The sequence below is a fragment of the Tachypleus tridentatus genome, chromosome 13 (genome assembly GCF_004210375.1).
Source record: "Tachypleus tridentatus isolate NWPU-2018 chromosome 13, ASM421037v1, whole genome shotgun sequence".
Taxonomy (NCBI): domain Eukaryota; kingdom Metazoa; phylum Arthropoda; class Merostomata; order Xiphosura; family Limulidae; genus Tachypleus; species Tachypleus tridentatus.
The window spans coordinates 217,865,009-217,892,885 of NC_134837.1; the positions used below are offsets into that span (position 1 = coordinate 217,865,009).

General features: G+C 32.9%; 1 protein-coding gene across 1 annotated transcript; it reads left to right on the top strand.

The window, feature by feature from the left end:
• LOC143240333 (programmed cell death protein 6-like) lies at positions 1 to 27,052 on the top strand. The gene is made up of 6 exons (XM_076482594.1): positions 1 to 235; positions 16,038 to 16,099; positions 18,638 to 18,682; positions 23,366 to 23,524; positions 24,685 to 24,794; positions 26,024 to 27,052. Exons 1-6 carry the CDS (start codon positions 177 to 179, stop codon positions 26,123 to 26,125), a joined length of 537 nt encoding a protein of 178 aa, XP_076338709.1. The 5' UTR covers positions 1 to 176; the 3' UTR covers positions 26,126 to 27,052.
• The last annotated feature ends 825 nt before the right edge of the window (positions 27,053 to 27,877 follow it).

Below are 27,877 nucleotides of genomic sequence, written 5' to 3' on the forward strand. Positions count from 1 at the left end.
ACTCACGAAAATCTACAGCATTTGTGGCGGAAGTTGCGTAGGCTTTTAGATTTGGGTGTGGAGTATTTCGCCACTGTTTAGGATTTTAGGTTTGTACTTTTGGTAGTGTTGTGCGTACTAACCTGAGGAAGATTGTTCATTGACTGTTTTGTGTTTAGTTTTGGTAAATTATAAAGATGGCCTATTACCAACACCAAATGGTAGACAGACAATTTCTCTGGAATGTTTTTCAAGGGTAAGTTCACATCAAATCTGATAATGTTACTAGTATACCAAAATTTAAATTGACGTTGCTATTAGCAGAAGCGCTAGATTTTTGAAAACGATCCTAAGCAGTAATCCAAAGTCAAACTTCTAATACTTTATTCAAACCACACCTACTCAGTCTTAGCACTAGCATTACAATTTCTGAAGATTATTTAAAAGGGTCGAAACGTTGTTCTGTAGTTTAATAAAGGTTTTAATACTCGTACCTGCCGTCTTGAGAATACATTTTTACTTCAAGTGGGTTTCTTCATCACGAGGTGACACTAATGTATGACTGAGTAAGTAAGACCGGCCTAATAATAATAATGCGAGTTAACTTCAAGTTGCAATTAACATCATAAGACAACCATTCAAATTCAAAACCATAATTATTGATATTAGTACAATACAGCATTATTCTCTAATAATAACCAGTATTGTTTTGAAAATATAATTTTGTGTCATAACGTGTATTTAACTTAAGTTTTAGGTAAAGCTTTTCATTGTTTGATAGTAACAATAAACTGCAGTGATTTTTGTTTTGTTATTATATGGTATTGATATTAATATTATTAATTATCCACATCTTAAAATAAAATCGTACAGAGTTTTTTGAAGTTATGTACATCAGTTAACTTCATTGATATTGGTTTTGAAATCTGAAGCATGAACAGGACCAGTTAAAGACACTTAACAGACTTTATTGTTTGCATGGTTCTACTGGATTTCCTTATTTAAAAAATTCATATCACTGTAATAAAACATCAGCTCTTTTATGCATAGATTTTGAAATTCAACATACACACTTTTCAGTGAAACAATTTTTTTTTTTTTTTTACAAGTATATAATATATTATATCCATGTGTGAAATTCTGCTGGTACTTAATACCAGAACGTTTTTAAGATGGTACTAGTACCAGAATGTATTTGAGCTGCTTTGTCATTTTTTTGTTCATACATATATTGTTTTTCTTTCTCAAAACAGGTCTGCTTCACCCAGCTGAGTACCTCTACTTTTTATTTGAGAATGTCACCCTATGTGATATCCATTTATTGCCTTTAAAGTTTTGTAAAAATAGCTTAGTAACTGTATCCAATTCAAAGTAATTTTTATATTCAGAATATATAATTGATACTGTGAAGTATTAATTTTATACCACTGTTATTGCAGGCCATAATTAGTTGTAATTGAACTATTCAAATACTGTAAAGTTTCTATTTTGAAACAACTGTTAAAAGTACAGAATTACAATTACCTTACTTCTGTGAACCATAATGATGAATAGAAATAATGAGATTTATGAGAAGTAAATGTATGCACAAATATGTTTAAGTAAAATCTGCAACTCGGCTAACACAAAACCAGAAATATGTAACATATATAAACACTGAATAAATTCCAAATTAGAATAAGAGCAGTATAGGCTGTTGTCACCATTTCACATAATACACAATATAAAAAAGTTAGATAAAAAAAGGAAAAATAACTGGTATATTGAACATAATCTTTAATGCTTCCTATCCCTACTTTATCAAAAAAACAACAAAAAACAAATCTTAACCTATCCTCATAAGATAGCCCTTACATCTTTCCAGTCACATTTGTACCTCTCCTCTGATGATTGGAGTGGCTGCAATATTGTTATGTCAAAATTCTTTTTTTTTTCATAATTGTTATTCAGTGGGTTTAATATACATTGAGGATGTGATCTATATAACCACAATGCATTATCTTAATTTAGCTATACTTAAAGGTTATTTGCCAAATATTTGAGCGACCTACCACTTCATCTGAACCATTCTGTAGTACCAAAACATTCTTAATACAAGTACAAATGCATAAAAGCTTAACCTAGTCAACCTGTTTGTTATCATTATACGTAAGTAAAGCAAAGGCCCAAGCACTGACCCCTGAAGCCACTACTTGCAACAGGGGTTCAGTTTGATTGAACTTCATTGATATTAACATGTTTTTTCTTATGCAGCCACCCCACAATCCATTTAACTATCTTTCCCCAATTCAGGTTTCTTCTTCTATTCTAAATACATGAAAGTTCACATAACATGTGGTTGAAAAAACTGTATCATGTTTTAAATTACCTTCATCAATTTTTATTCTTCAAGTAGGTAATACCTGTTATTCCTCATGGAAAACATTGCTTTATTCAATCTTGTGCAAGAATGTTGACAGCATTGTGTAGGTGGTTTCTAGATATTATGGCCCACCTGTATGCAATTAGAACAGATGTTTATGTGGTAGCATATGTTGCTCTAACTAATGCAGGGTCTCTTGGAAACTAAGAAATCTTTTGAGATAGGGAATTTTGTTATTGTTTTGTTTACCATTCATTTTCTATTCTTACTGTTGGTTAGTTCAATTATGAATTCTTATTTACACTAAAGAACAAATTCAAGCTGAAGCATGTTGAATTTGAGTAAGTTTCATAATACAACCAGACACAAACTTGCAATAGTGGTGACCTGCAGATATTAATGTTGTGAAAGATATGCAAGTTAGCTAGTCATGAAAGGTGTAACATCATAGTCTAACTATGGATTAAAACCCTTACCTTGAATTTAAATGAGTTAGCTTATCAGATAGTATGGTTTTATTCTGATAAATTCTGTTTGTTTTTTTTTAAATTATATGTTGTTGGTTTTTCCTTGTGGTTGTTTTTCACAATTTCTTTATTTAGTGAAATTAATAACATTGATTTTTGTATCAAGCCCCTAATAGGCATGAATTTGCTGCTGCTGTTTTCTTTTGTAATAAAACTTGAGTTCTGATTGTGTGAAAGTTTTATTTTGGATTTCTACTACAGTTCTAACGTCTCTTACAAAATTAGCTATTCCCATTCACTGCTGCCCTCTGTATGCAAACTTTTTCTTTATACATGCCACAAGCCTTTCCACTTCTTCATTTTGGGAATTGCAAGATTCCTACATGTCTTATGCAAATCCTTTTGCATCACCTTGTCACTAACAGGAGCATGACATGATGCATGTGACTCCCTCTATTTTCCTTTTCTGACCTGTCTCTTCTCATTGGGCCAAATTTGAATTCAGATATGCTCTCTTGTTTATTTAATGCTTCATGTTTGATTATGGTTCCTCACAAAGTGGTTCAATTTCAAATTAATTTGTTTTCATTCAATCTGTGTTTGATATTAATATTTATCAGTTCATTCTAGTTGCTTTATTTCTGCACTCAAATTTAGTGAACTTTTCTGTGACAATGAATTTTGAAGTTAACATTACCACTTTGGGGGTTATGCCAGCAAACAGAGTTTAGTAATTTACTTCCCTCTTCCTACACAAAGCATCCATAGTCTTCAACAAAAAATCTTGCCTTCAGCATCATTTAAGAGTCTAATTTCCCTTTATACATCCAGTTTACCTTTGATATTTTGGACAGTGGTCAAGTTAAAACAAACATTTACATTCAGGAAGTAAATAATTTTATGGGGCAGAAAAAAAAAATTGTGGTGCATTCATGGGATGTGTATAAATGGGAAAAGGATTAATTTGTAAGATTAAACCATCTTGAACCTTTCCAGACTATGAAAGTATAACTGAAGAACACAGCAAAGATTTAATAATTCTTTTGAAGAGCTTATTTCAAACCATTTTAACCATAGACATGCAATTGAAATCTTTACTCCTGCAGACAGCCTCAAGCTATGATTGTTAATATACATAATAATTCAAGTTGAGACATTCTTGGTGCTCTTTAAAGTTCACAGCAATATTGGGAAAAATTTCCATTGTTGTAACTGGGGAAAAAAAAAATCAATGATACAATGTTACTTATTTTGTGATCTAAATTTTAGTTTTGTTTTACATTGGTCACAAATGTTCTGCAACTGATACTATTCAAACTTAATATCTAGTTTTTATTCTATTGTGAATTTACAATAGAAATACCTATAGTACGTTAATGAAAGTCAGTTTAAATAATTATGAAGTAAAGTAATATTTTCAAAATCTGTTAAAGTGTCAACATTTATGAAGGCAGTAGTTCTACAAATTGCAAATAAAACTTGATGTAAGACACTTTTAATTGGGTATTTTTTTACTTTTGGTGAACTATCTAATTTATTGTAGACTTTGAAAGAGATCTTGTATCTCTATCTGTTTCACCACTGATAAATATTCACTATCACTGCCCAGGTGCATGTGTGCCAACAGTTGAAAAGTAATTTTCAAAACTGTCCTTGGTTTCATTTGATAAATCTAAATGTAATCATAATGCCGTTTTGTGGAGAAGCACATTTTATGTCAAAATAAAAAAACTTCTCCAAAATATTTGGATAATCTGAATACTTCTTACTTGGTAGATGAATTACTAATATCAATTAAACACCACTGTGCCTTTGTCATGATGTTTGTTTTTTAAAATAAGTAACAGGCCATCAACAATATTTTATAAACTTCATAAAATAATTAAATAATGAAAAATAAGGCTATTAATGTTTGTATTTAAAAGTTACAATAACTGCAGTTAGATATAATTAAGTTATCAGCTGGCTAATTCATTTATGTGGGTTATTTAAAAAGAATAAACATGATATAAAAATGCAGTATATGTATGAAAAAGGTAGAACATTAACTTTAAGCAAAGAATCAAATCTCTACAAAATACATTTATAAAAACTTAAGCAACCTCTAGTGATGTGACTTTATCATACTTTAGTGTATATATTCCTGTGTGTATTGGTAAAACACTTGTAACTTTCAGTAATTTTCTAAACATTGAAGTAAGCTTTTTGTCATATGTTCGTCATTTCCCTAAAATGTATAAGCTAACTTTTATATCAATTATTACATATCTTTTCACTGAAAAAAATTATGTAGCTTTTAAACATAGTTTAATATTATGTACTTTCACAAACAAAAAAAGAACATTTCCAGAAATTATAAGAGAAAACTCTTTGAAACTATCCCTTTACTAATATGTAATAGTCTTATTCCTGCATTATCTAATTACATTCAAAATTTCTTTTATCATTTTCTAAGTAAATAGTACAATCACTTTATTTTGCACCTTAATAAAGTTTCACCAATCAGGAAAATACTTAATACATTATCCATTTTTTGATTTTCAAGCAATGATAGAGTTTTAGCAAGAATAAACTTATTCTTGGGAATGGGCTGGAAATTCTAAAAAGAAAAGGAAAATTGACAAGTGAGTTGTTTTGTTTGGAGGCAGAACTATTTGCAACTGTGCAGAAATGAAAATATGAACATGTTTTCCATTTCTCTTCATGCATCACAGTCATAAAATAGCAAATATGAATTCTAAAGTATTTTTTGAGTTAAAATTATTAACATATAGTTAGAATTGATGTACAAATTTGATTTTAAAGTTTACACACACAACAATTTCATAAAGTGACAAAAGTTATAAAAACCCAAAGAAAACTATCTTTAGACTTTAAACACTGCTATAAAAAAAAGTATCATACATGTAATGTAGATGCATTGTATAACATACAGAAACAATACAATACTCATTTACTTGTCAGTCACCTGCTGTAACAGTATTGGGTACATTTTTCCACACTTCTTGTATGATATAGAAAATTTGGTATTATTTTGCAGGTTTTAATGTATGGTTGCATTCATGTTAGAGCCTTAAATGTAACTGTGCAGCAACTTAAGCACTTCATAATCTACCAATAGAAAGTAATAAATCATAAGATGTTTCATTTATTGGACAAACACATACTTAGTCAAAATAAAAACCTAGTAATTATGGATGTTTCTCAAGGAACTTGAATATAGTGTAAGATTTTGCAACAGCATGGGACCTATTGGTCCATCTCAGCTGTTTAACCCTCTAAATTATACTAAAAACTATTAATGAATAATTTAAAAATTGAATATTAAAGCCATCCCTTAAAGTCTGGCAACAGAAATATTGTAATATCAGTTTGTGTTTGTTAAATTAATGATAGCTATAACTTTATTTTACAAAGTTTGAAAACCATCAGGAACTGAATGAGAATAAAATTAAGTGTTAAGTTAATAAGGTATTATTTTGTTTATTATTACTTTGTTTATAAGTAATGTCATTTAGCTTCACTCTAGCTACAGTAATATGAAAGTCCTAATGTAACTTAAAATAATATATTCTGTAAATGATTAGCTAAGTTAAATTACAATCCAGCAGTTTTAAAGTTTGTATTTTATAATAATGAGACTGAAATGAAAAAAAATTGAAAAACATTTCAAACTTTTCAATTGAAGTTAAAATAATTATCACAATATCTTTAAAAGATTTAAAGTGTTGGTAAACGGCATGCCAGTTTTAAAACATTAAAAGTATTTTTACTTGTATAGTTCTACCTCTTGTGTTTTCACTTATTTTTGTTACCAACTATATGAAAACATTTTTCTCATGAGAATTATAACTTCTGCAACAAGAGGTGCAAGTGTCTTAAACAATACTATCTTTGAAAACATATCTGTACTCCCCCCCAAGTGGTACAGTGGTATGTATACTCAGACTTATGTCACCAAAAAATGTTTCAATACCCATTGTGGGCAGAACACAGATAGCTGTTTGTGTAGCTTTGTGCTTAATAACAACAACAATTTCTAAAGTTTAAACACGTTGTTAGTGTGTCTGGAAAAAGCCATGGAGTGGGAAATGTACCACAGTAGCATTTAATAGATATTAGTATTGTTGTATTGGTTCAGAAATTATCAGTTAGTAGCTGAAGTCTTAACTGAATTGACGTCAACTCCAGCTTTGTTGAATTTAGAAAATTTCAAAAAAGGCTTTGATAGTGATTGATATCCCAACCAAATACAAACCCTGACACCTGATGTTTCGTTTTGATACTATAGAATAGTGTAAGTTTTTTGTTTTTTTAATTTCTGAAAAGCACTAAGGTGGTGGTATAGACCCCAGTCCAGATCTGCACATTCTCGTACAAAATTAAATGAAAGTTATTCATTTCTGGATAAAATGGGAAGGCAGAATCCTTGGGTCCATTCACTAAATGCATGCCTGCTTGTACAACATTAAAGAGTACAATTTTGTAGTTATAAATTACAAATACACAATGAAGAAAAACAGTAAATTATTTACCATTTATTTAACACAAGTAGTCGCTGAGTTGGTGGTAGATGCTGCGAATCATTTATCTTTCCTTACGCTAGCAGTTTAAAGTTAGTGACAGTGGTAGATAGTCATAGTATCTTTCAGTAACATAGACAGGATGAGCAAGTTCAGAGGCATTGGGGGGAAACAAATCTAAAACCCCTAAATCATGAATCACCTCCACATCCTATTATGTAACTGTGCTCAACAACAAATAAACTTTATGGCAATATTTTGATAACTTGGATAGTTGGAATAATTGGAAATCCTTATTTCACTTAGTTGATTATTTTTGTGACAGTTAATTTAACTGTAATTTTAATTAGTTGGTTATTTCTGTGACTTTAATCATTTTCATTGTAATTCTAATTAACTTATTAGTTTACACAACACTAATTTATTTCCTTAGTGATGAATCATGCTAGTCAGTTGAGAGTAAAGTGGTAGCATTCTGCGGGTATCGAATCGAATGGCATACAGCACTTCCTACTGTGGACATGATGTACAATTCCTAATGCAGCCATGGTTTGATTGTCACATTGTAACATATTACGATCAATATATCTGACTGATTGCTTTTTCCTACTGTGGGATTCCTCTTTCTTACCGTCCTCTGTAGGTACATTCCAGATGGGTCTTTTGTTGGTTGGAGATGGCTCAATTACAGTTAGAATCATGTGTTGGTGGTATATCCTTCCTACCATAGATGTATAATTTCAGATATTACCAGATTTTGGTAGAAGCACTTTTCTATATCACTAATATATATTTATATATCATTGTAGTTTTCCCTTGAGCTAAGATGTTCCTACTATGTATCATCCTCCTGGATGTATGTATGTTTATGATGGGTTCATTATTGTTTGTAGATGGTCTAACTAAGTACCCACATGTTCTGGCTGGTATACTACCTTCTATCCCCCCTCGGTGTGGATTCCTGTACATGGTGAGGGGACCACCCAGGGAAGGTTCTGTTCTTTCAGTTTACCTCCTCTGGGATCTAAACATCCACCCACATGTTTGCCATGCATAGCAATCTGTGAAGGGGAGGAGAGGATCCTGGTGGTTGAGGGGTCCAACTCTAACACACTACTTCAACCTTGAATTCCTGTAAATGGGAGGTCCCCCTTGGGTCATCAGCTGGTCCACTCGGGCTAGGGTCAATCAAGTACCAGTGTTGGATGTTCTCAACAGGTGTTGTGGATATTATATCTGATGCTGGTGTTTGGGTCCTTGTTTGACATTGTAGTGCACCCTATCATAGGACTCCATGGTGGGTAGGGTCAATGGGCACTAAAATTACCCTTTTTTATTATGAATCCTCCAAATAAAAACTTAAATAAAATAGTGAAAAAACAGTCCATAGGTAAATGACCACATCTTGAAGTTTCTAAGCAGCAATCTTCAACATCTGTACCATCTGTTGTACCTCATTTTCGTACCCAATATTCTCTTTTAGACAAACCTTTAGGGCAAATATCTTCCTTTTTCATTCAGAAGGAACTAGAGGGAGTTGCTGGCTCTCCAAAGTTAGTACAAAAGCTTCGATCTGGTGACATATTGGTGGAAACATCCACATCTCAACACAGTGAACTTCTCTTGTATTCAAAAGCAGTTGGGGATATACCTATTGAGGTTACACCTCATGCTACTTTGAATTCTTCATGAGGAGCTATTGTTGAGAGGGATTTGAAGAACATCCCCGAGTCGGAGATTCTCGCTGGTTTCTTCACCTAAGGAGTTTCTGCAGTGAGGTGTATCTCCACCGCAAAGTTGAAATTACGGTGCTGACCAGTGTCCTCATTCTGAAGTTTACGTTGCCACGTCCACCTGCCACCATCAAGGCGGGTTATCTTAATTGCAGAGTATGGCCATACATTCCAAACCCTCTCTGTTTCCAGTGTCAACAGTTTGGTCACTTGAACATGTCATGTCATGGTTCCTTGACGTGTGCTCGTTGCAGTGGCAGGGACCATGATGCCTATGAGTGTGAAACAGACCCTCATTGCATCAATTGCAATGGCTCTCACCTGTCCTAATTTCGTTCTTGCCCTGAATGGTTGGAAGAAAAAGAGGTGCAGCGTTTGAAAACAATTCATAACATTACCTATCTTGAGGCTCGAAAATTGCTGTCCACCACCTTATCTCGGATGTATGCTGCTGCACTTTGTTCCACAGCTACTGTGGGAGTGCAGACAGAACTCTCTGTGCCTCCTAAAGAATCATTCTCCAAACAAATGAAAAGTCTTTTGACCTCCATGGTTAAAAAAATTGATGAATCAACTTCGACACCTATCTCTGTCCCTGATATACATTCCACCAAACCCAAAGATCCACATCCATTGGTTCCAGGTACAGGCATTTCCTCAGATCCATCTTCCTCTCACCCCAAGATGCAAAACAATCATTTGTTCACATTTTCAGTATCTGGAATCCCCTTCTAACAACAAAGACCTGCCCAATCAACCCAGGGCAGGATCCATGGAGGTCGATAGACCTCCCTTGAATAAGGAAAAACGATGTGGTAGTAAATGGAAGGGTTCTCTGCCCAAAATACGTAAATAAAAATGGCCACCCTGATACAATGGAACTGTCAAGGTTTACATTCTAATTTGAATGACCTCAAAACACTGATTGCTTCCTACCATCCTGTTTGTCTCTCCTTACAGGAAACATTTCTGAAACCTACCGATACAGTCACCTTTTGGTGGTTTTCTTTATACAGAAATGACAGGCTGTGTGATGGACAAGTGCTTGGATGGGTGGCACTGTTGGTTGATCAGCATATGCCCACCCTGTCTTTGCCACTCGACACACCCTTGGAGGCTGTAACCATCCGTGTTTCCTTGAGTCATAACATCACTGTTTGTTCTCTTTGCTACCTGGAGAGACATACGATCAATCAGACCTTGATGCTGTCATTGAACAGTTGTCATCTCCCTTTTTCATCCTGGGGGGACTTTAATGGACATCATCTCCTCTGGTGAAGTGCTGATATTGATAGGAGGGGTCGCTCTGTGGAGTGTATGCTCTCTGATCACAACCTTTCTCTTTTCAATACTGGTTTTTCTAATTATTTCCATATGCCTACTCAGTCCTTCACTGATATTGATCTCTCAATTTGCTCCCCTTACGTTACTTTACCATTTTTCATGGAGGGTTGACAATAATCCATGAGGCAGTGATCATTTTCTATAATCTTAGAGAGACTGGCCATGGTCAATGCCACCCAACTCACATGCCCTGGTGGAAGCTGGATGAGGCAAATTAGCCCTTTTTTTACCGCTCTCACAGAACTTGACCCTGTCAATGTCTGTAAGCCACCAATAAATGACTATGTGGCAGCAGCAACTGACTGTTTTATATAAGCAGCTGCTCAGTGTATTCCTAAAACCTTGACACATTTTCCACTGTATCCTGGTCCATGGTGGGATCCTGCCTGCCACATGGCATGGAAGGCTCAAAAATGAGCCTGAGATACTTTCCGTAGATATCCCACACTCTCGAACCTCATCGCTTTCCAGCAGGCCCGTGCACCTGTTCAATGGGTTAGATGTCAAAATCAGAAGGAATCTAGGATTAAGTTCACAACCAGCATAACCTCTACCACCAGTTCCAAAGTAATTTGAGACAAGATTCAAAAAGGTCAGTGGGCAATATCACTCTGTCCCCCTCTCGATCTTGCTCTCTGATGATCAGGAAGTAACTGATACCCAGATCATTGCTGATACTCTAGGTGAAAGCTTTTGCTGGGTATCTAGCACTTCTGCCATTTCTACCTTCTTAGCCATAAAAACTTGGGCAGAGCGATCACCTCTTTCCTTTCGAGCTGATTGTCTCTATGACTATAATTGTCCCTTTACGCTGGTGGAACTCAAACTGGCCCTTCATCAGTTTGGCAGTACATTGGTTGGACCTGATGATATATACTATGAGATGCTGCGCCATCTATCTCTTGCTTCTCTTGCTATCCTTATGGTTGTTTTCAACTGGATCTGGCAGGATAATGTTTTTCCTGATGCCTGGTACCAGGCTATTGTCCTGCCTTTCTCCAAGCCTGGAAAGGATCCCAAGATTCCTTCAAACTACCATTCAATTGCTGTGACGAGCTGTCTCTGTAAGACCTTAGAGAGGATGGTTAATGCTCATGTTGTTTGGTTCCTTGAATCAAACAACCTCCTCTCCCACCCAGTGTGTGGGTTCTGACGACAGTGCTCCACCATGGACCACCTAATTCAACTTTAAACATCAATCAGTGAAGCCTTTCTCAGACGACAACATCTTGTATCAATATTCTTTGACATTGAGAAAGCGTATGATACAACATGGAGGTATGGCATTTTGTGAGACCATATATATGGGTTATGTGGCCATTTGCCCATTTTTATTAAAATTTTTTAATGGACAGGAGATTCTGAGTTCGTGTTGGTTTGACACTTTCCCGTTTTTTTATACAGGAACTTGAAATCCCTCAGGGCTGTGTTCTTAGTGTCACACTTTTCAGTGTAAAAATTAATGCCATCACTAAACAACTCTCACTGTTGCAAACAGGCTCTATATCAACGACTTTCACATCTCATGTCAGTCGTCAAACATGAGGTATATTGAGCGGTGGCTACAGAATGCCCTCAATTGTTTACTGAAGTGGACCACAGCAAACAGCTTTATCTTCTCTCTCTTTAAAACCGTTTGCATGTACTTTTGCCATCAACGGGGTATTCACCCTGATCCTGAACTCCATATCAGTGAAGTTGTGCTGCCTGTGGTCTCTGAGACACAGTTGTTGGGGCTTATTTTTGACCATAAGCTAACTTTTATACCACACACCAAGCAGCTATGGGCCAAATGCACAAGAGCATTGAACATCCTCTATGTCCTCTCTTCCACCACTTGGGGAGTGGACTTACATTCTATGCTAAAGATATATTGTGCTCTTATTCAATTGAAACTTGACTATGGATCACTGGTCTATGGCTCTGCCAGAACCTTGGCCTTAAAGATGCTAGATCCTCATCATCATCAAGGATTTAGGCTCTGCACTGGGGCTTTCTGCACTTCCCCAGTTCAGTGCTTATACATAGTCTCCTGAACTTTTCTTGCACCTCTGCCATTTGCAACTGTCTTTACTATATGCTTCGAAACTTCGTTCCTTACAAAAGCATCCCACCTGGGGTTGTGTTTTTCTTCCTCGATGGGTCATGCTTTCTCAGACCAGACAGTCTCTCATTGCTCCTTTTGGCCTTCGTATCCAGGTACAGTTAGATGAATTGGGTCTGTCCTTGGATAACATTGCTATATCCACTGGTCAGCCCATCCCACCATGGCTTCTTACAGTCCCCAATTGTGACCTATCTTTAAGTCATCTGAGAGAAGTAGATACTCCTGATTGGAAATACTGTCTGCTATTTGCTGAAACTCTTTTGAACCATCCTTCCATTCCTATGTATACAGATGGTTCGAAATCAGGTGACTGTATGGGCTCTGCCATGGTTTGTTGTGGTTCTGTGGTTGCATGCAGAATCCCCGATACAGCTTCTGTGTTCACTGCTGAACTGTATGCAATTTCTCCAGCCCCGAATCACACAGAAGCTAAGCAGTACTCGAACTGCGATTTATACTGACTCCATGGCTTCTTACAGTCCCCAATTGTGACCTATCTTTAAGTCATCTGAGAGAAGTAGATACTCCTGATTGGAAATACTGTCTGCTATTTGCTGAAACTCTTTTGAACCATCCTTCCATTCCTATGTATACAGATGGTTCGAAATCAGGTGACTGTATGGGCTCTGCCATGGTTTGTTGTGGTTCTGTGGTTGCATGCAGAATCCCCGATACAGCTTCTGTGTTCACTGCTGAACTGTATGCAATTTCTCCAGCCCCGAATCACACAGAAGCTAAGCAGTACTCGAACTGCACGATTTATACTGACTCGCTTAGTTCTCTACTGGCCCTGGAATAGCTTCATGTTGGTTCACACCCTGTTCTCACTGATATTCAAAACTGACTCGCCCATTTCTCTTTAACATCTACTTCTATCCAGATTTTCTGGATACTGGGCCACATTGGTATTTGCAGGAATGAGCTCACCAACACTGCAGCTAAGTCTATCTGCTCTGGCACTATCACTGCTGTGCCTGCACCATACATGAACTATGGACCTGTATTCAAGGCTAGGCTCCATGCCAGCTGGCAGTCGACTTGGAGTGAGCAATGCGAAAACAAGCTTTTCCAAATAAAACCCTGTATTGGACTTTGGGCATCTTGTTACCATAAGGATTAGAAAAAGGAAGTTGTTCTAACTAGACTACGCATTTGTCACAGTTTTTAACTCATCATTTCCTTTTATCTGGAACTGATGCACCAATGTATTGTCTGCATAACACTCAGGTCACAATAAACCACATTTTACTTTCTTGTCATTGTTATGATTCACAACGACAGCACCATTTTAAACATGTTCTGTCTCAAGGTTTGCCCATGACATTAGACAGTGTTATTGGTGATGGTGACACTGTCCACCTTGGTAATGTTTTTAGTTTTTTTTAAAGGTCATTAATCTGTTTAATGCCCTTTAAATTTTTTAATTTATACTTTACACCTTTTTAATGTGGTTCCCTTTTAAAAATCACAGTTCATCTAATTCAGTTTGAAATTAGAAACTGACCATAACATTAAGTAACTCAACCAGGACTGTGGAAAAGCCAACTTCAGGTGACTGACAGTGGTTATTGTACTTACCTGTTAATCTTCCTGGCAAGTTATAATTATTACAGTCACGTTATGGAAAGTCTTTTACAACATGAATTACTGTAGGTTTTCTCTTGACATTGTGGACTAGATGTAAACATTGGTTTTACGCTATTTATTTATTTATTAACTTTGTTTTGTTTTACCTTAATTTCCTTTTATGAATTTTACTGAATTTACTTTTACCTTTTTACCAGATGTTTGGTGCAGATAGCCTAGCTGCTTTGTGCCATAAAACACTAAATCAACCAACCAACCAATCCACCTTCTGCCACACATTGGATGATAAATGCACACTGCTTTCACATTTTAAGACTGGAGATGCACCGCAAGTTGTGGTTCCTCGTTTTGCAGTGTACTAGAATTTGTGTTGAATCTGACATTGGTTGTATTGCAACATGTCTTCTCACTTGTGCATGGCCAGGTATCTTCCTCCTACTACATACTAAAGGTTTTGGAATGGAAATATCCTATGTGAGTTTTCTGCCTTGCTACAATCCACTGGATGCTGGTTCCTTGTGGATCTGGTATTAGTTTGTGTTGGAAGTGTAAATGCAGACAGATTTGGTATGGAAGCTTGTATTCTCTACCAATTCCTGATTTGAAGCAAATAAGTTGGTGATCCTCTACCTATATGAACCTGATGTACCATCCCAGATACTGCCTAGTGTTGGATGAGGTTGAACTACCATTATGGTCTATCATGCCTCAGCCATTCAACACCAAGAGTCCCATTCATGTTTTCTGTTTGCAATACAGTCTTTTATATAAAAGAGTGAAGAGTGTACCAGGATCAGATGTTGCATGGTGTCTCCCACTGAGGTTTAATGTTTCTCTTTTAGTTCCATACTTCCAGGTCTCTCTTTGGGTGCTTCATAAATGGGGATTTTTTTTTGTTACTGGCCCTCCACCAGTTCATGTGATATTGTATATTTTTTTTAAATTTCAGTCAACATTTTTTATTTAATAATACAACATTAAGGACGAAAAGGGACCTCTTGGACCATCTAGATAGCTATATATTTATGAATTTGTCTTTTCCCATTAGACTCCTTGTCTTCTTCATTTTAACAGTTATTTTCATATAGTTCAATCTATAAGGTTTTATCAAGAAACAGATTTGAACATATACATGCTTTGAGATTCTGCTCAAAGACCACTTATAAAATCCACACAAAAAATGTCTTTGAAATAATAGAAATGTTTCTTGATGACAAGAAACCCACGTAAAATAAAAATGTATCTCAGAATAACTGGCATGGGTATTAACTACTGATAAAAGGTCAAAACGTTGTTCTCTCCTTATCAGTAAAAGTGTTAATAACCAAACCAGCCCTTCTGAGATACATAGCTAGACAATTTTCTTTTTCCAAGAAGATGATTAACAAGATACAGAAAATGTTTTTTTTTTACGTATATTGTTACAATCTTATAATTAATTGAGAATGTTCGTAAAACAATATAGATTTAATTTTCCAAAGAATAATTGGCATTTACCCATCATAAACAGGCATCAGCTATTTCAATATTTTCATGACATGTAGCATAACAACAAACCTGATTATGTAATGATCACTCTTCACAAATATTACTTGTAACAAACCACACTTTCAATGTTTAACAGTAAATATAAAATGGTATTCTTTCTGATTGGATCTCTCAGTTTCAATGTAAATAGCTACATCTACAAAAAAGTACAGAAATCTTGTCCAATTCAGTGCCTTTAGACTATGTTGATTATAGTTTCATTCAAGTGATTTCTGAAACTACTGATACAATTTGTAACTGCTTTGCCATAAAAAAACAAATGTGTCAATAAAGTTGTCGTGGAAAGATATCAACTGGTTTGCAATTTCTGGTCCTTTAAGACCAAGCCTATACACCATTAATAACATTAAGGAGCATTGATTACAAATTATTTTTTAATTATTTCAGAGTTGACAGAGACAGAAGTGGTGCAATATCTGCTACTGAATTACAGAGTGCACTATCAAATGGTAAGCCCAATGAATATTCAAGTCTTCACTGTGTTTAGTTGTCCAGTAAAATCTTTTGTTTCAGTTGAGAATGCAACTATGGTACTTTTGAAAAACATTTAAAATACTAAATTTGAAAGTAAAAAGGAAATTTTTTAAACAGTTTCACAATAAAAGTTTGGACATTTCACGATATAGAAAATGATAGAAAAACAAAGCTAAATTTCATGAATACCTTTAAGTTTAATATAATATGGTTAAATATTTCTACTGTGAAAAGGAAAAGTCAAAGAATGTTATTGACACACTCCCAAGCTAGAAAAGGTTTATTGTATGTCATTCATGAGCTTCTAGAATTTGGTTAATAATTGTCAGACAATAAGCAGGTGAATGTATTTAAGTTCTTACAGCTTCAATAATTATAAATGATCTTTGCATATTAATTTTACAGGGAACTCTTGTATGCTACAATGATTTTAGATGAAATCTCTTAACTTGCAGGCAAAAAAGGGCCATTTGGTCCTTGAAGTCTTCCATGCAGATCTACCCTTGATAAAAGTATAAACTTTAAACCTACCTTTTATTTTTCAGGAAATTGAATAATCTCTCAAATTCATGTAAAGTGCCAGATTTTACCACTTTTCTCAAAGTACATTTTGTGTTTACTTACTATATAGTAGTTTTATATTTTTATGTGAAAACTTTGAAAATTTTCATAATTGTCTTGTGATAAGTTAAGATTTTGGTTATTTTAAAATATTTCATTAGTTACACTGCATCACAATTTTTTTGAAAAATTTTGCTTCCTGAAAAGTATTTGCTGATTGTGACAAGTACCTGGTGGGTTTGCACAAATATAGTTTTGGTTTTGCTTCATCACATAGGAACTCTGAGAAATAGATAGTTAACTGTTTACCAACAGTAACGTATTTAATTGCGTTTATGTTTCTAATACACAATTAAGTTCAACATAATTAAAAGTGTTTTGCTTCTGATTTTTGTTTGTATTCAATGTCCAGTGCATCACATTGCAGTGTCCAACAGTAATCAGCAAGCATTGACGGATTCCAGTTGCCCTGATATTGTATTTCCATTGTAGCAAAACTGAAGATTTCAATGAAATGATGCGTGATGGGCAAATTTGGATGTGATTTTCATGATCATCAACCAAATATCTATAAGGAACACCCAACAGTGTTCAAGAAGCAAAAGCTTTGTTGTGCAGTGTTATTAGGATATAAGGGATGCAATTAAATAAAAATTCATTTATTTAGTAATGATTACTGATCAAAGTAAGGTAAGCCTACAGATTAGAGCTAAAAAGTCACTTAAATTTATGAAACCAATTTCATATATCAAACTGGCTAAAGTCCCTCAAAGTTGTCTTTTTTTTTTTTTTTTTTCACCCATCCTTCAGACAAGAAAAACTTAAAACCATCTTTTATTTTACAGGAAATCATTGATTCCTCTAATAAATTACTGTAAAATGCTTTCCTTCACTACTAGCAGTAGTAAAACAAAACTGTTGAAATTGGACTTTAATCGGTCTTCTAAATCTTAAGCTTGTCTTCTCTTGTCCTGTTATTTTCAGAATATAGCATAAAGAAATGTATAATTCTTATACTGTCAATTCTCTGGACAACATAAAAATAAAATACTTTTTTTCCTTCTTTTTTCTTTAGAAAAGAAATTAAGTGATCTTACTCTATCACTGTCTCTAGAATTATCCTGTTAGACCTCCTGTAAATCCTGTACAAGCCAATATTACTTCTTAGATAAGAGACAATGAACATACACAGTACTCCATGTGAGGGATAACTAGTGTTTCATACAGTGAGGTGAATCTTTAGACCTATAATTAATATAACTATAAATAACACCCTAAAATACTATTATACTTGTTGCTAGCAACAGAGCACTGCTCTACTAGTTTGACTTGTTCAGTGTTATGCTGATATCCTTTTCATCAGTAGTATTGTGGAGTGGCTTCTTATCTAAAGTAAATATGCAATTTAAAATTATAACCTAAGCATAGTAACTTCACTTTACTGTTTCCATCTTACCGATTGATCAGGGTTATACTAAGTACTTTAACATCCTCAGCACAGTGAAAAATACCCAAGAGTGTCATAAGAAAATTTTACTATTTATTGTTATCTTTCTGTCAATACCATTAATGTTAAATAAGAAAAGCAAAGGCCCAAGTAATTATTATTGAGACAATTCTTTCATCAAACTGCCCTACAATGTAATTTAGTATTTTCCCAATCCCTCTCAGTGTAGTTTTCATAACTACTCTCTTGTGTAGCACCCTGTAATAAAGCTTTTTGAAAAGCTAAGTTCAAACCCTTTCCACTTTTGAGATAAGCAAGCAACATCCTTGAAAAATTTAACATATTAATTATCCAAATTTTATATTTAGTGAATTAGAATGTTGATTTCATTTTATGGTATAATAATTCACCAAGTGATTTCGCAAAACTTTTATCAGACATTAGAATTTTTATCAATACTAAATTAGGACTAATTAGCCTGTAATTTTTTTTCTGAACATTTTAGGTTCATGGAAACCTTTCAATTCAGAAACAGTGAGGATGATGATTGGTAAGTATAAGCTTTCAATTTTGAATTTAAAAATATATTCTTATTGTACTTTGTCAGATTTAAAAGACTGTTTAATGTAGGTAGTATTATTTATTTTATGTTTGTAATTAATTTATGTTGAAGCTATCAAATGTTGTATTTGAAAATCCCTTGATGTTGAGGCTGTGGAGATTTCTAGAAGGCCTGAGTGATAAGATTAATAAATAGCTATGACCAGATGAGTGAAAACAGAATAAAAGTAAAATCATGTGAAAGAGAAATTCAATCCAATGAAAGTTAGAAAACAAAGTTAAGCATCATGGGAATAAATAGCCACGAGTGAGATTAACAATTTGAAAGAGATAAGAATGATAATTTGTTTCATTAAATGATGTTCTAAAGTAATTGAACCCACCTCTATGGACTTTACATAATCATCTGCCTTTTGTCAAAGTTCAAGATGCAACTGCAGTAACTTGTGTGACAGTGCAAGTGAATTGTACGTGGATATTGTTGAGATTAAAAACAGAGAAAAATAGTTTGGTTTATCAACTGAATTCTTAGGCAATTGAATTAGCCTAAGTGAGCTTTTGACAAGAATAAGAGAACTTTATAGTATTTAAGATAGCCCTATGATCTCCATAATGTGAAGAATTTTGTACATACATTTAACTTGTTTAAGGTATATATACTGAAAACAACTGAAATGTGTGCTGCTTGTTTATTGTCGGATATTTTGTCAACAGGTCATAGGCACCTACTGTAGAAGAATCCTTACCCCAATACACCCATATATTTGTATATACTACAAAAAACTTGTTACTGACATACTTTAACAGCATTTTATGGTAATATGTACTCATGAAAGTAATGCCTTTTTCTTGTATTCAACTCCATTTGTAATGGTATGACAGACTTTTATATTGTCTGTGAATAATAGATTTTGTGTTATCATCAACTAACTTTAGATATGTTTGCCATTTGTGATTGGTCTTAACAGATTTACTGTTATGCATTTACTTTAATATCTACATTTCTTTCAGTTTGATGGATGTCATACATTGTTGAACATGTATTGTGCAAGTCCTACTTGTTCTCTAAATTTGTAGAAGATTCTCAAGAGTAAGAATCAGCAATATGTTTTACAAAAATGCTAGTATATCTATGAACATTATTGAATTTTCGAGGATCTCAACTAATTGGTATGAAAGCGAAGATGCAGTAATAGAAAATGTTTTGGGCACCATATTCAATATACTGTAAGCTTTGAAAACTATATTTGTCTTAAATGCTTACTAGTCAGAAAACTACAGATATTTGATCAGAAATGTGTATAGATTTGGAACATTTTATAAAGTTCAGTAACTTTGGATGTTAGTATTTCTACAATGATGTTAAATATCTTTGTCGGTAAAAGACAGCTAACTAGCTTAATTAAGGTGTAGCAATATCAACTTGGAGTTAATTTGCTCATTGTGGACCTGGACCATTGATAAAATATTCAGTTCTAGACCAGATAGAAGACTGTTTAGTTTGTTTGCAAAGCTATTGTACATCAATTATTATTTGTATAACTGTTATTATAAATTACATTATTTTTATACTAAAATATATTTGTTAAATTTGTGTATCAGTCTTGTCAGCAAATATTATAAATTTGATACATATTGACATTCAATTAAGTTTTACACCAAAATTTAAATTTCCATTTATTTGAAATGACTAATCTAAGATAAATTATAATACATAACAAGCCAAAAGTAGTATTACATGTAAATAAATGGTTTTGCATCCAATATACAAGATATAACAGGTTGTATAGAAAGTTACAAGCATGTAGTGGCTTAAAATATTTAAAGTTTAGTTGTGCATAAAACAAGATTTATTGTTAAAACTGTTGAAAACAAATGGGTTCTGGTCAAAATTTGAATGTACTGAATCCTTCCTTTTACTCTAGTGTTTTTCTGACACTGGAGCTTCAGTACCACATCAGATACCTTTCCTCTAAAATTGTTAGTGTTAACAGTCAGTAATGTCTGACTTTTACATGCTTACAAAGTATGTAGACTATCTAGCCTGTTAAGTTTTATCTTGTTCTGTAATTACTTTCTTCTCAAGTCAGGATAACTAGGACATTTAACATTTTGCATGTCTGCATGGTGTTTTTACTTGTTTGAGGTCAACTATATACAGTTTGTCAATCATATAAAATTACATCTGAAATATTGAATGCCTTTCCTTGTTGAGTTACAACTCCAACTATCAACAACACCTCTGAATAAAAATTTCTAAATATATTTTACACATTACAGAACATGTATCACTTACATATAGTTCTCCAATTTTTCATCTCTTGTGCGACTTGTTTTGAAAACATCAAGACATCATAAATAGCTCTACTCTTTTATCATTTAGATCTTTTCCTTGACAGTTATGCTGGTCACTTTACTTTGATGCTCTTTTTGAACAGCTATTTCTGCCACTATCAAAAGTTAGATACCTTACTTCTGCAGTGTGTCTACAGCATGAAGGGTAAAGTGTAACTGTGGTGTCAACTTTGGTGGTTCAATGTATTTGTCAATGTATATTGATAGTCCTGGTTCTATAATGATTGTGTGGATGCTTTAGTTACATAACAATTTTTGTATGTGTGTGTGTGTGTGTGTGTATGGTGAAGTTTTTTTTTTTTTTGTAGGCCTAATCACCTTAAGTCTTCACAGTGAGTTAGATTTGTTTGCTAACTTTCATCATAATGGTATTTATGCTGATATAATTTCTTTGTTTCTGTGGTTTGTTATACATTTCAATATTTAAGCTCATTCCATTACCTCTGATTTCTTTATTTCTCCCAAGTTCTCCTAATCTTACGATTGTAGATGTTTTTTGGAGCTAACCCTTCTTAATATTCCTTCTCTCTTCATCTGAAAAATTTACTCTCACTTTGTTTCTCATCCTAATCAAAGCTAGCTGTGAACTGTTGCTTTTTACGTGCAACAGTGGGTTCAATGTAGATGTGAGAAGGTTAGAAGTTGAAGATATTAGGATAACTAATTTGGAATTTTCTGTCAGTATGCAATCATTATAGACAAAACTGTTATTCATTTTATTTTATATTTTTTAACTTTTCTCTATGTTGATTTTAATACAATTAGTGTAAGGCAAAAGAAAATGAGAAGAAAAATAATAAGGTTCTAAAGGATTTTGAAAATGAAATATGAAACTGTAAAATGAAAAATATTTTTGTTCTCAGTATGCAAATCACCTTTCACTCAGGCTGAGTCAATAAAGTTTTCATAAATTTATATACAAATCTTTACCAAGAATACCTCATTAAATGATCTGATTTTTTTATGTATAACAGAACTGTGATATTAACTAAATGCTTCCTAAGTTTTGAAAAAAATACACGCAACATATTCAGACTTACAGTGTGCATAGTTTCACAGTTACATGATGGTTCTATGTGATCAAGTCCAGATGATAATATTTAAGGAAATAAAATTAACAATGGTTATTTGTTCTACCTTTGTATATGTAGCTGTTGTTTTGAGTTAGCCAAAAAAGTGTTGATAAAGAACTTTAGACCATTTTACAGTATAGTGCATCAGTGGCAGCAATTTTTGTAATTGTGTTTATGTTAAAATGCTTGGTGGAACAGAGTGTAGGGATGATTAAACATTTATTATATGAATGACTACGAAACCCAGAACTAAAATAAAAACTGTGGGTATTTAGTTTTGAAAACCCTTTGAACTGGGACTCCATCAGTTTGTCTTTTATACTGAGAGAGAAAATGACTGTCTCCATATATTGATGTATGTACAGATTTGAAACTGTGGGTGAATAAATAGAAATCTACATAGTATAACAAGCTTTTCCATAAAATTTAACTTGCATTACACTAATGATATTCAGATGTTTCAAAGGCAGTTGTTATAACTGAGAAATTAATAAAATATCTTACTGATATGAAATCACATTAATACATAGTGAATGATGTAAAAGTTGTTTCATACATTTACATTTTATTCAAGATATTTCAACATGGCTATTTTACTGACATGTACTTGCTGTGTTACATTATTGCGGGCTCACTTCTTTTCTTTTAACATACACACTTGTAAAAAAAACTGGGTTAAGTGCATTATTAAAACATGTCAAATTGTTAATTTGACAGGCAAGTAAAAATGCATTAGCCTGGTGGGTGGGAAGCTTGACTTGTAATCTCAGGATTACGGGTTTGAATCTCTATCACACCAAACATGTTCACCCTTTCAACTATGGAATCATTATAATGTGATGTTCAATCCCATTATTTTATTAGTAAAAGAGTAGCCTAAGAGTTGGCAGTAGGTGGTGGTGACTAGCTGCCTTCTCTCTTGTCTTACATTACTAAATTAGGGACAGCTAGTGCAAATAGCCTTTGCATGGCTTTGCCCAGAATTCTAAAAACATACAATGTGTAAGATGTGTTAGCATTTGAGGTTTTCTGGAATTTATTTTATTTACATGTAATATGTTTACACCTTTAATAGTTTGCTTAAAAAGAAAATGCAACAATCTTGTTTTGTAATTTTAATACTCATGTTTTAACCTAATAGGATGATAATATTAACTTTTAATGGTGGTGAAAGTTTTCTAAACATTTATTTTCAACATAACTAAATCAGTATACGCTTTTCATTTCATTGTACCAATTTTCAGGGATGTTTGATCGAGACAACAGTGGAACAATTAACTTTGAAGAATTTTGTTCATTGTGGAAATACATTACTGATTGGTTAAACTGTTTCAAGAGTTTTGATCGAGATAATTCTGGAAATATTGACAAAAATGAACTGCAGACTGCCTTAACAACTTTTGGTATGTCCATATATGCTGTTACAATGTTTTGAACTAGTACATAACTAAGTATGCTAGTTTTTATGCTACGTACCTCCAATTTAAAGTGTTCCTAGAGTAATATTGTAGTTTTCATTATGTGTATGTGAGATGATTCACTATAATTTTTCATTTGTGAAAGTAATTTTGAAGTTAATGATTGTCAGAAAATTGTACTTTATAATTCTACTCTATATTAACTAAAAACATTCTGGAATTAAATATTAAGTTCAGATGCGTAGTATAATTGTAATGCCATTTATCACAAATGTTGTTTTTTTTCTGAGACGTTAAAAATAAATTTATCTTAATTTCTCGTCTTGTAGTTTCTGTGAGTTAGTGTCTGATATAAATCTAGAATATTTCCAATGCTCATTCTCCTTTGGAAACGCAAAAAATTAATAATCCAAAATTATTTATATTCCTTGAATTTCCAACTAATATTTCATCAACATCTTTGTCTACAATTCTTGGAAGAATTTGTAATAAAACTATTAAAGGACAGTAAGTCTAACCAGACAGTTACTAAAGATGTTTTCACTTGCTGTTAATTTTATCACTGTTTTATCTTCATTAATGTTTCTAAGTAATAGGACTTGGTAATTGTTTTTTTCTAAATGATTAATCAAACTTAATTAGAATAGTGTCCCTCAAATCATAATTGGTACAAGCAAATAATAGAAGTTGATGGTAGATGTTGCCAGGTGCTTGCATTCGTTTTAGTTAACAGTTCATAATTAGTGACAGTGGTACATTGCCTTATCAGATTTTCCATAACAAAGATGAGGTGAACAAGATTAGTGGTAATGGGAACTAAACCCGAGACCACTGAATGAACTTGAAGTGAACAAAATGTTCCCAATATATATAGAACTAAAAGCTTATAGCTTTGTGCTCAACAGTAAACAAATGTAGTATCAATAATTCTATTAATGGATAGATAAAAACTATGGTTTCAAATTATTACAATTTATTAGTTTATTATTGACAATGAAAAATGGTCATTGTAACCAATGCAAAAACAAAATGACTCACAAAATCTTGAGATAACTTTGATTTGTATTAACAAGTCAAAGTGTGAATGTTTTTGACTTCTACACCAGTATCAATAACTTCGTTTCACTATTCTGTCTATATTTCAGGATATAGATTTTCGGAAAATTTCTATGTCACACTTATACGGAAGTTTGATCGAGATGCTGCAGGTTCTATAAAATTTGATGATTTTATCCAGTTGTGTGTTTTACTTCAGGTAAGTGTTTGAATACTTTTTTTTTTGGACTTAACTTTGGTCAAATTCAATTCCCAAGAAAAGAAAAATAACCAATCAATATTATAGTACTTTTAAACATGTTAAATATCTTTTAGTTAAATTTGGTGTTGCAAGCTTATAGACATGTAATGCAAATATTTTCCTTTACTACTTTTGTATCATATATATTTGTGGATTAATAATTGCAATTTTAGAGAGAAGTTAAATATTTTTCACATTGCATTTAATCATTATTGAACATGCTCCAGATTGACAACTCCCATGAATTTCTGACAGAATAATAAATTTAATATAATTGAACAAGCCTATGATGCACTAAAAATGAAACAACAAAATAAAGAATCGTCTAATAGTTAAGGCCAAGAAATGCTGATAAAACAAGAAAACTTTTCATTGTGCAACTGTTTCTTGTTTCCATTCTATGCTTGAAACAGTGTATCAGTGTGAAATAAAAAAAAAAACTTTAAAATGTTTAATTGTATTGGTAATTCTAAGACTTAACTAAATATAGGTTACTTAACTAGGGACAACTGTCAGAAATTGAAATCAAATACATTCTATATTTTAAACAGAAAACGTATCTGTGTACCAAACGATATTAGAGACTGTACTAAAAACCATAAATGGACTAAATATACATTGTGTTTATAAGTTGATCAAAAGCAAAATAAAAAAAATTATTGCACAAGTAATTTTTAGATTTAACTGTAAACATGGAAGTTGGTAAACTTAGGGACAAGTTTGAGAGATTAAATATTTTCTTTACCTAACCTGGGAAAACTTGCAGTAAATCTGAAGACAAGCTAAGTACTATACAAAATCACTTTCATATTTCATGGTTGTAACTAAAGTTTGACAAGAGGGAGAGAAAACTGTACAGTATTGTTACATTCACATGAACCATACGTTAGCATAGAGTTTTGCCTTTTTTCACAAAAAATTATACTTTCTTCCACAGGTTTTTGTCACTTATTTTTTACAACAAATATATAATTTGTGAAATTCTGCACTAGTTTATTTATTTGTTCTTGTGGTTTTAAATGGTAGTCTTTTAACTTAAAATTTCATGTCTTACATCTTTAGCAGCATTGTAGAGGGAAACTTTAATAAACTTTATTAAAAATAGCAACACGAATTAGGCCCTAAGAAATAACAAAAGCTTAATGTATTGAAATTTTTAAAGCTTTTATATATATATTTTTTTTAAGACTTTGACTGCTGCTTTCCGTCACCACGACACTGATCAAGATGGATGGATTAGGATTTCTTATGAAGAATTCTTGGCTCTAGTCTTTAGTTTGCGAATGTAATTTTGAAATCACAATTTCTACAGATATTTTTTCCAATTTGCTTGTGTGTGTTATCTTGTTTCTTACAACAATTAAAAAAAACAAAAAATTAAGATTTAAACATTATGGAACTTGGGATTTGTTAAATGTTGTGAAATAAGAAATTACTGTTTGTTACATTGTACAGTATATTTTATAAGAAAGTATTAACATAAATATTTTCCTTTCGAATGTTATGTCAACTTTAAGTTCATATTCACTGTTCTGTTTAGTGTTTCTTCTGATAGATAAAATGTCCAAAAACTCTGTTAAAGAATGGATTTAGTCTTATCACAGGTATTGCTGAATGGCCATCAAATTTGGCATGTTAAATTATACACTTAACCTAATAGATTAATGTTCAGAAATTAGTTTTTCAATAATCCAAATTTACTTTTATTTTCTTTCTACAATCACCAAGAGAGCTCATGCAAAAAAAATGTTGATGTGCAACCAGCAAAAACTGGTGGAATTCAAATATTGTTCCCAAAGTATTTGGACAAACTTAAGTTTGTTGGAGAACTCTTTTAAAAGCTTTATTGGCATTTTTATAATGGGTAAGTAATTTATAAAGCTACTGCATCTTTCCACTTTTGGTTTTACATTCCATTAAGAAGTTTGCATTTGAGGTATTTAGTATTGCAGTTGTTGCTATTCCTCATAATAACAAGAAACCCAACTGAAGTAAAAATGTATTCTCAAGACTGCTGGTATGGGTATTGAACCTCTAATTAAAATAAAGTACAGAACAATGTTGCTACCTTCTTTGGTCATCTTCAGATTAACAAAAACTAGCTGTATTGAGAACACATTGTTGCTGGTCTTGTTCCAGATATCTATGAATTACCATGGAAGAGTTAGACGTGTATTAGCAGCAGATCTTTGAATATTAAAGATACTATTCACAAAGATGTCTGTTGTTTTATGTTAGTGTGTTGTTGAACAGAAAAAAAAAAATCTGGAATTTCTTTTCAGTTTATTTGTTACCTCAAACTAATGAATCTGTAACTAAAAAGGTTTTTTACATGAACAGGTGTTATGATGTTCAAACAAAGATTTTTAGTCCACTAAATATTCATCAGATAATCACAATTAAACACCGATATATATAATATTTTGTGAAATAAACAGTTTTTTAAGATTGACAAAAGAACCTTTATTGTATTATATATTTGAAAACTAATATATCAAAAGTTTTATTCTACTGTTGCCATCTAAGACATGCCTGTCTTCAGTGATAATGAGTGACTTCACTGCTGTTCTTAATTACTAAATGCAAAAACATCTTTACACATCTGGTTGAAATATCCCACAAAAAAACATAGTTGTTTTTTTTATTACCCAATCAAGTTGTTTCAAAACTTTTACAATGACCTTGAAGCTCTTCACAATTAGTTAGTCACCCTATGAAAGCCTGTGTATATGTAACAATTTTGGATAAATGGATACTTAATCTCAATTGTAACAATACTGAGAGATTAAAGTAATATAACTAAACAATTAAAACTGAAGAAAAGACTTTTCAAGATCTTCTGTAAAATGTAATTTGACAAAAATTCATATTCTAACTGAGGAAAAAGTTTGGACACCCCCACATTTATACCCACTTAAAATGGCTCAAATCACACACAGGTGTATCACACCGGGTGCACATGATTAGAAGATCGTTACTCAGCATTGTGAATGAGGCTTTCCCTATTTAAACCTCGGACATTTAGTTTGGTGTGCTCCTGG

Excerpts from the sequence above, each read along its gene's own strand:
- LOC143240333 (XM_076482594.1), top strand. The coding sequence starts at position 177 with ATGGCCTATTACCAACACCAAATGGTAGACAGACAATTTCTCTGGAAT. Across the intron at positions 16,100-18,637 it reads ACAGAGTGCACTATCAAATG|GTTCATGGAAACCTTTCAAT; the intron begins GTAAGCCCAATG and ends TGAACATTTTAG. Across the intron at positions 23,525-24,684 it reads GACTGCCTTAACAACTTTTG|GATATAGATTTTCGGAAAAT; the intron begins GTATGTCCATAT and ends TCTATATTTCAG.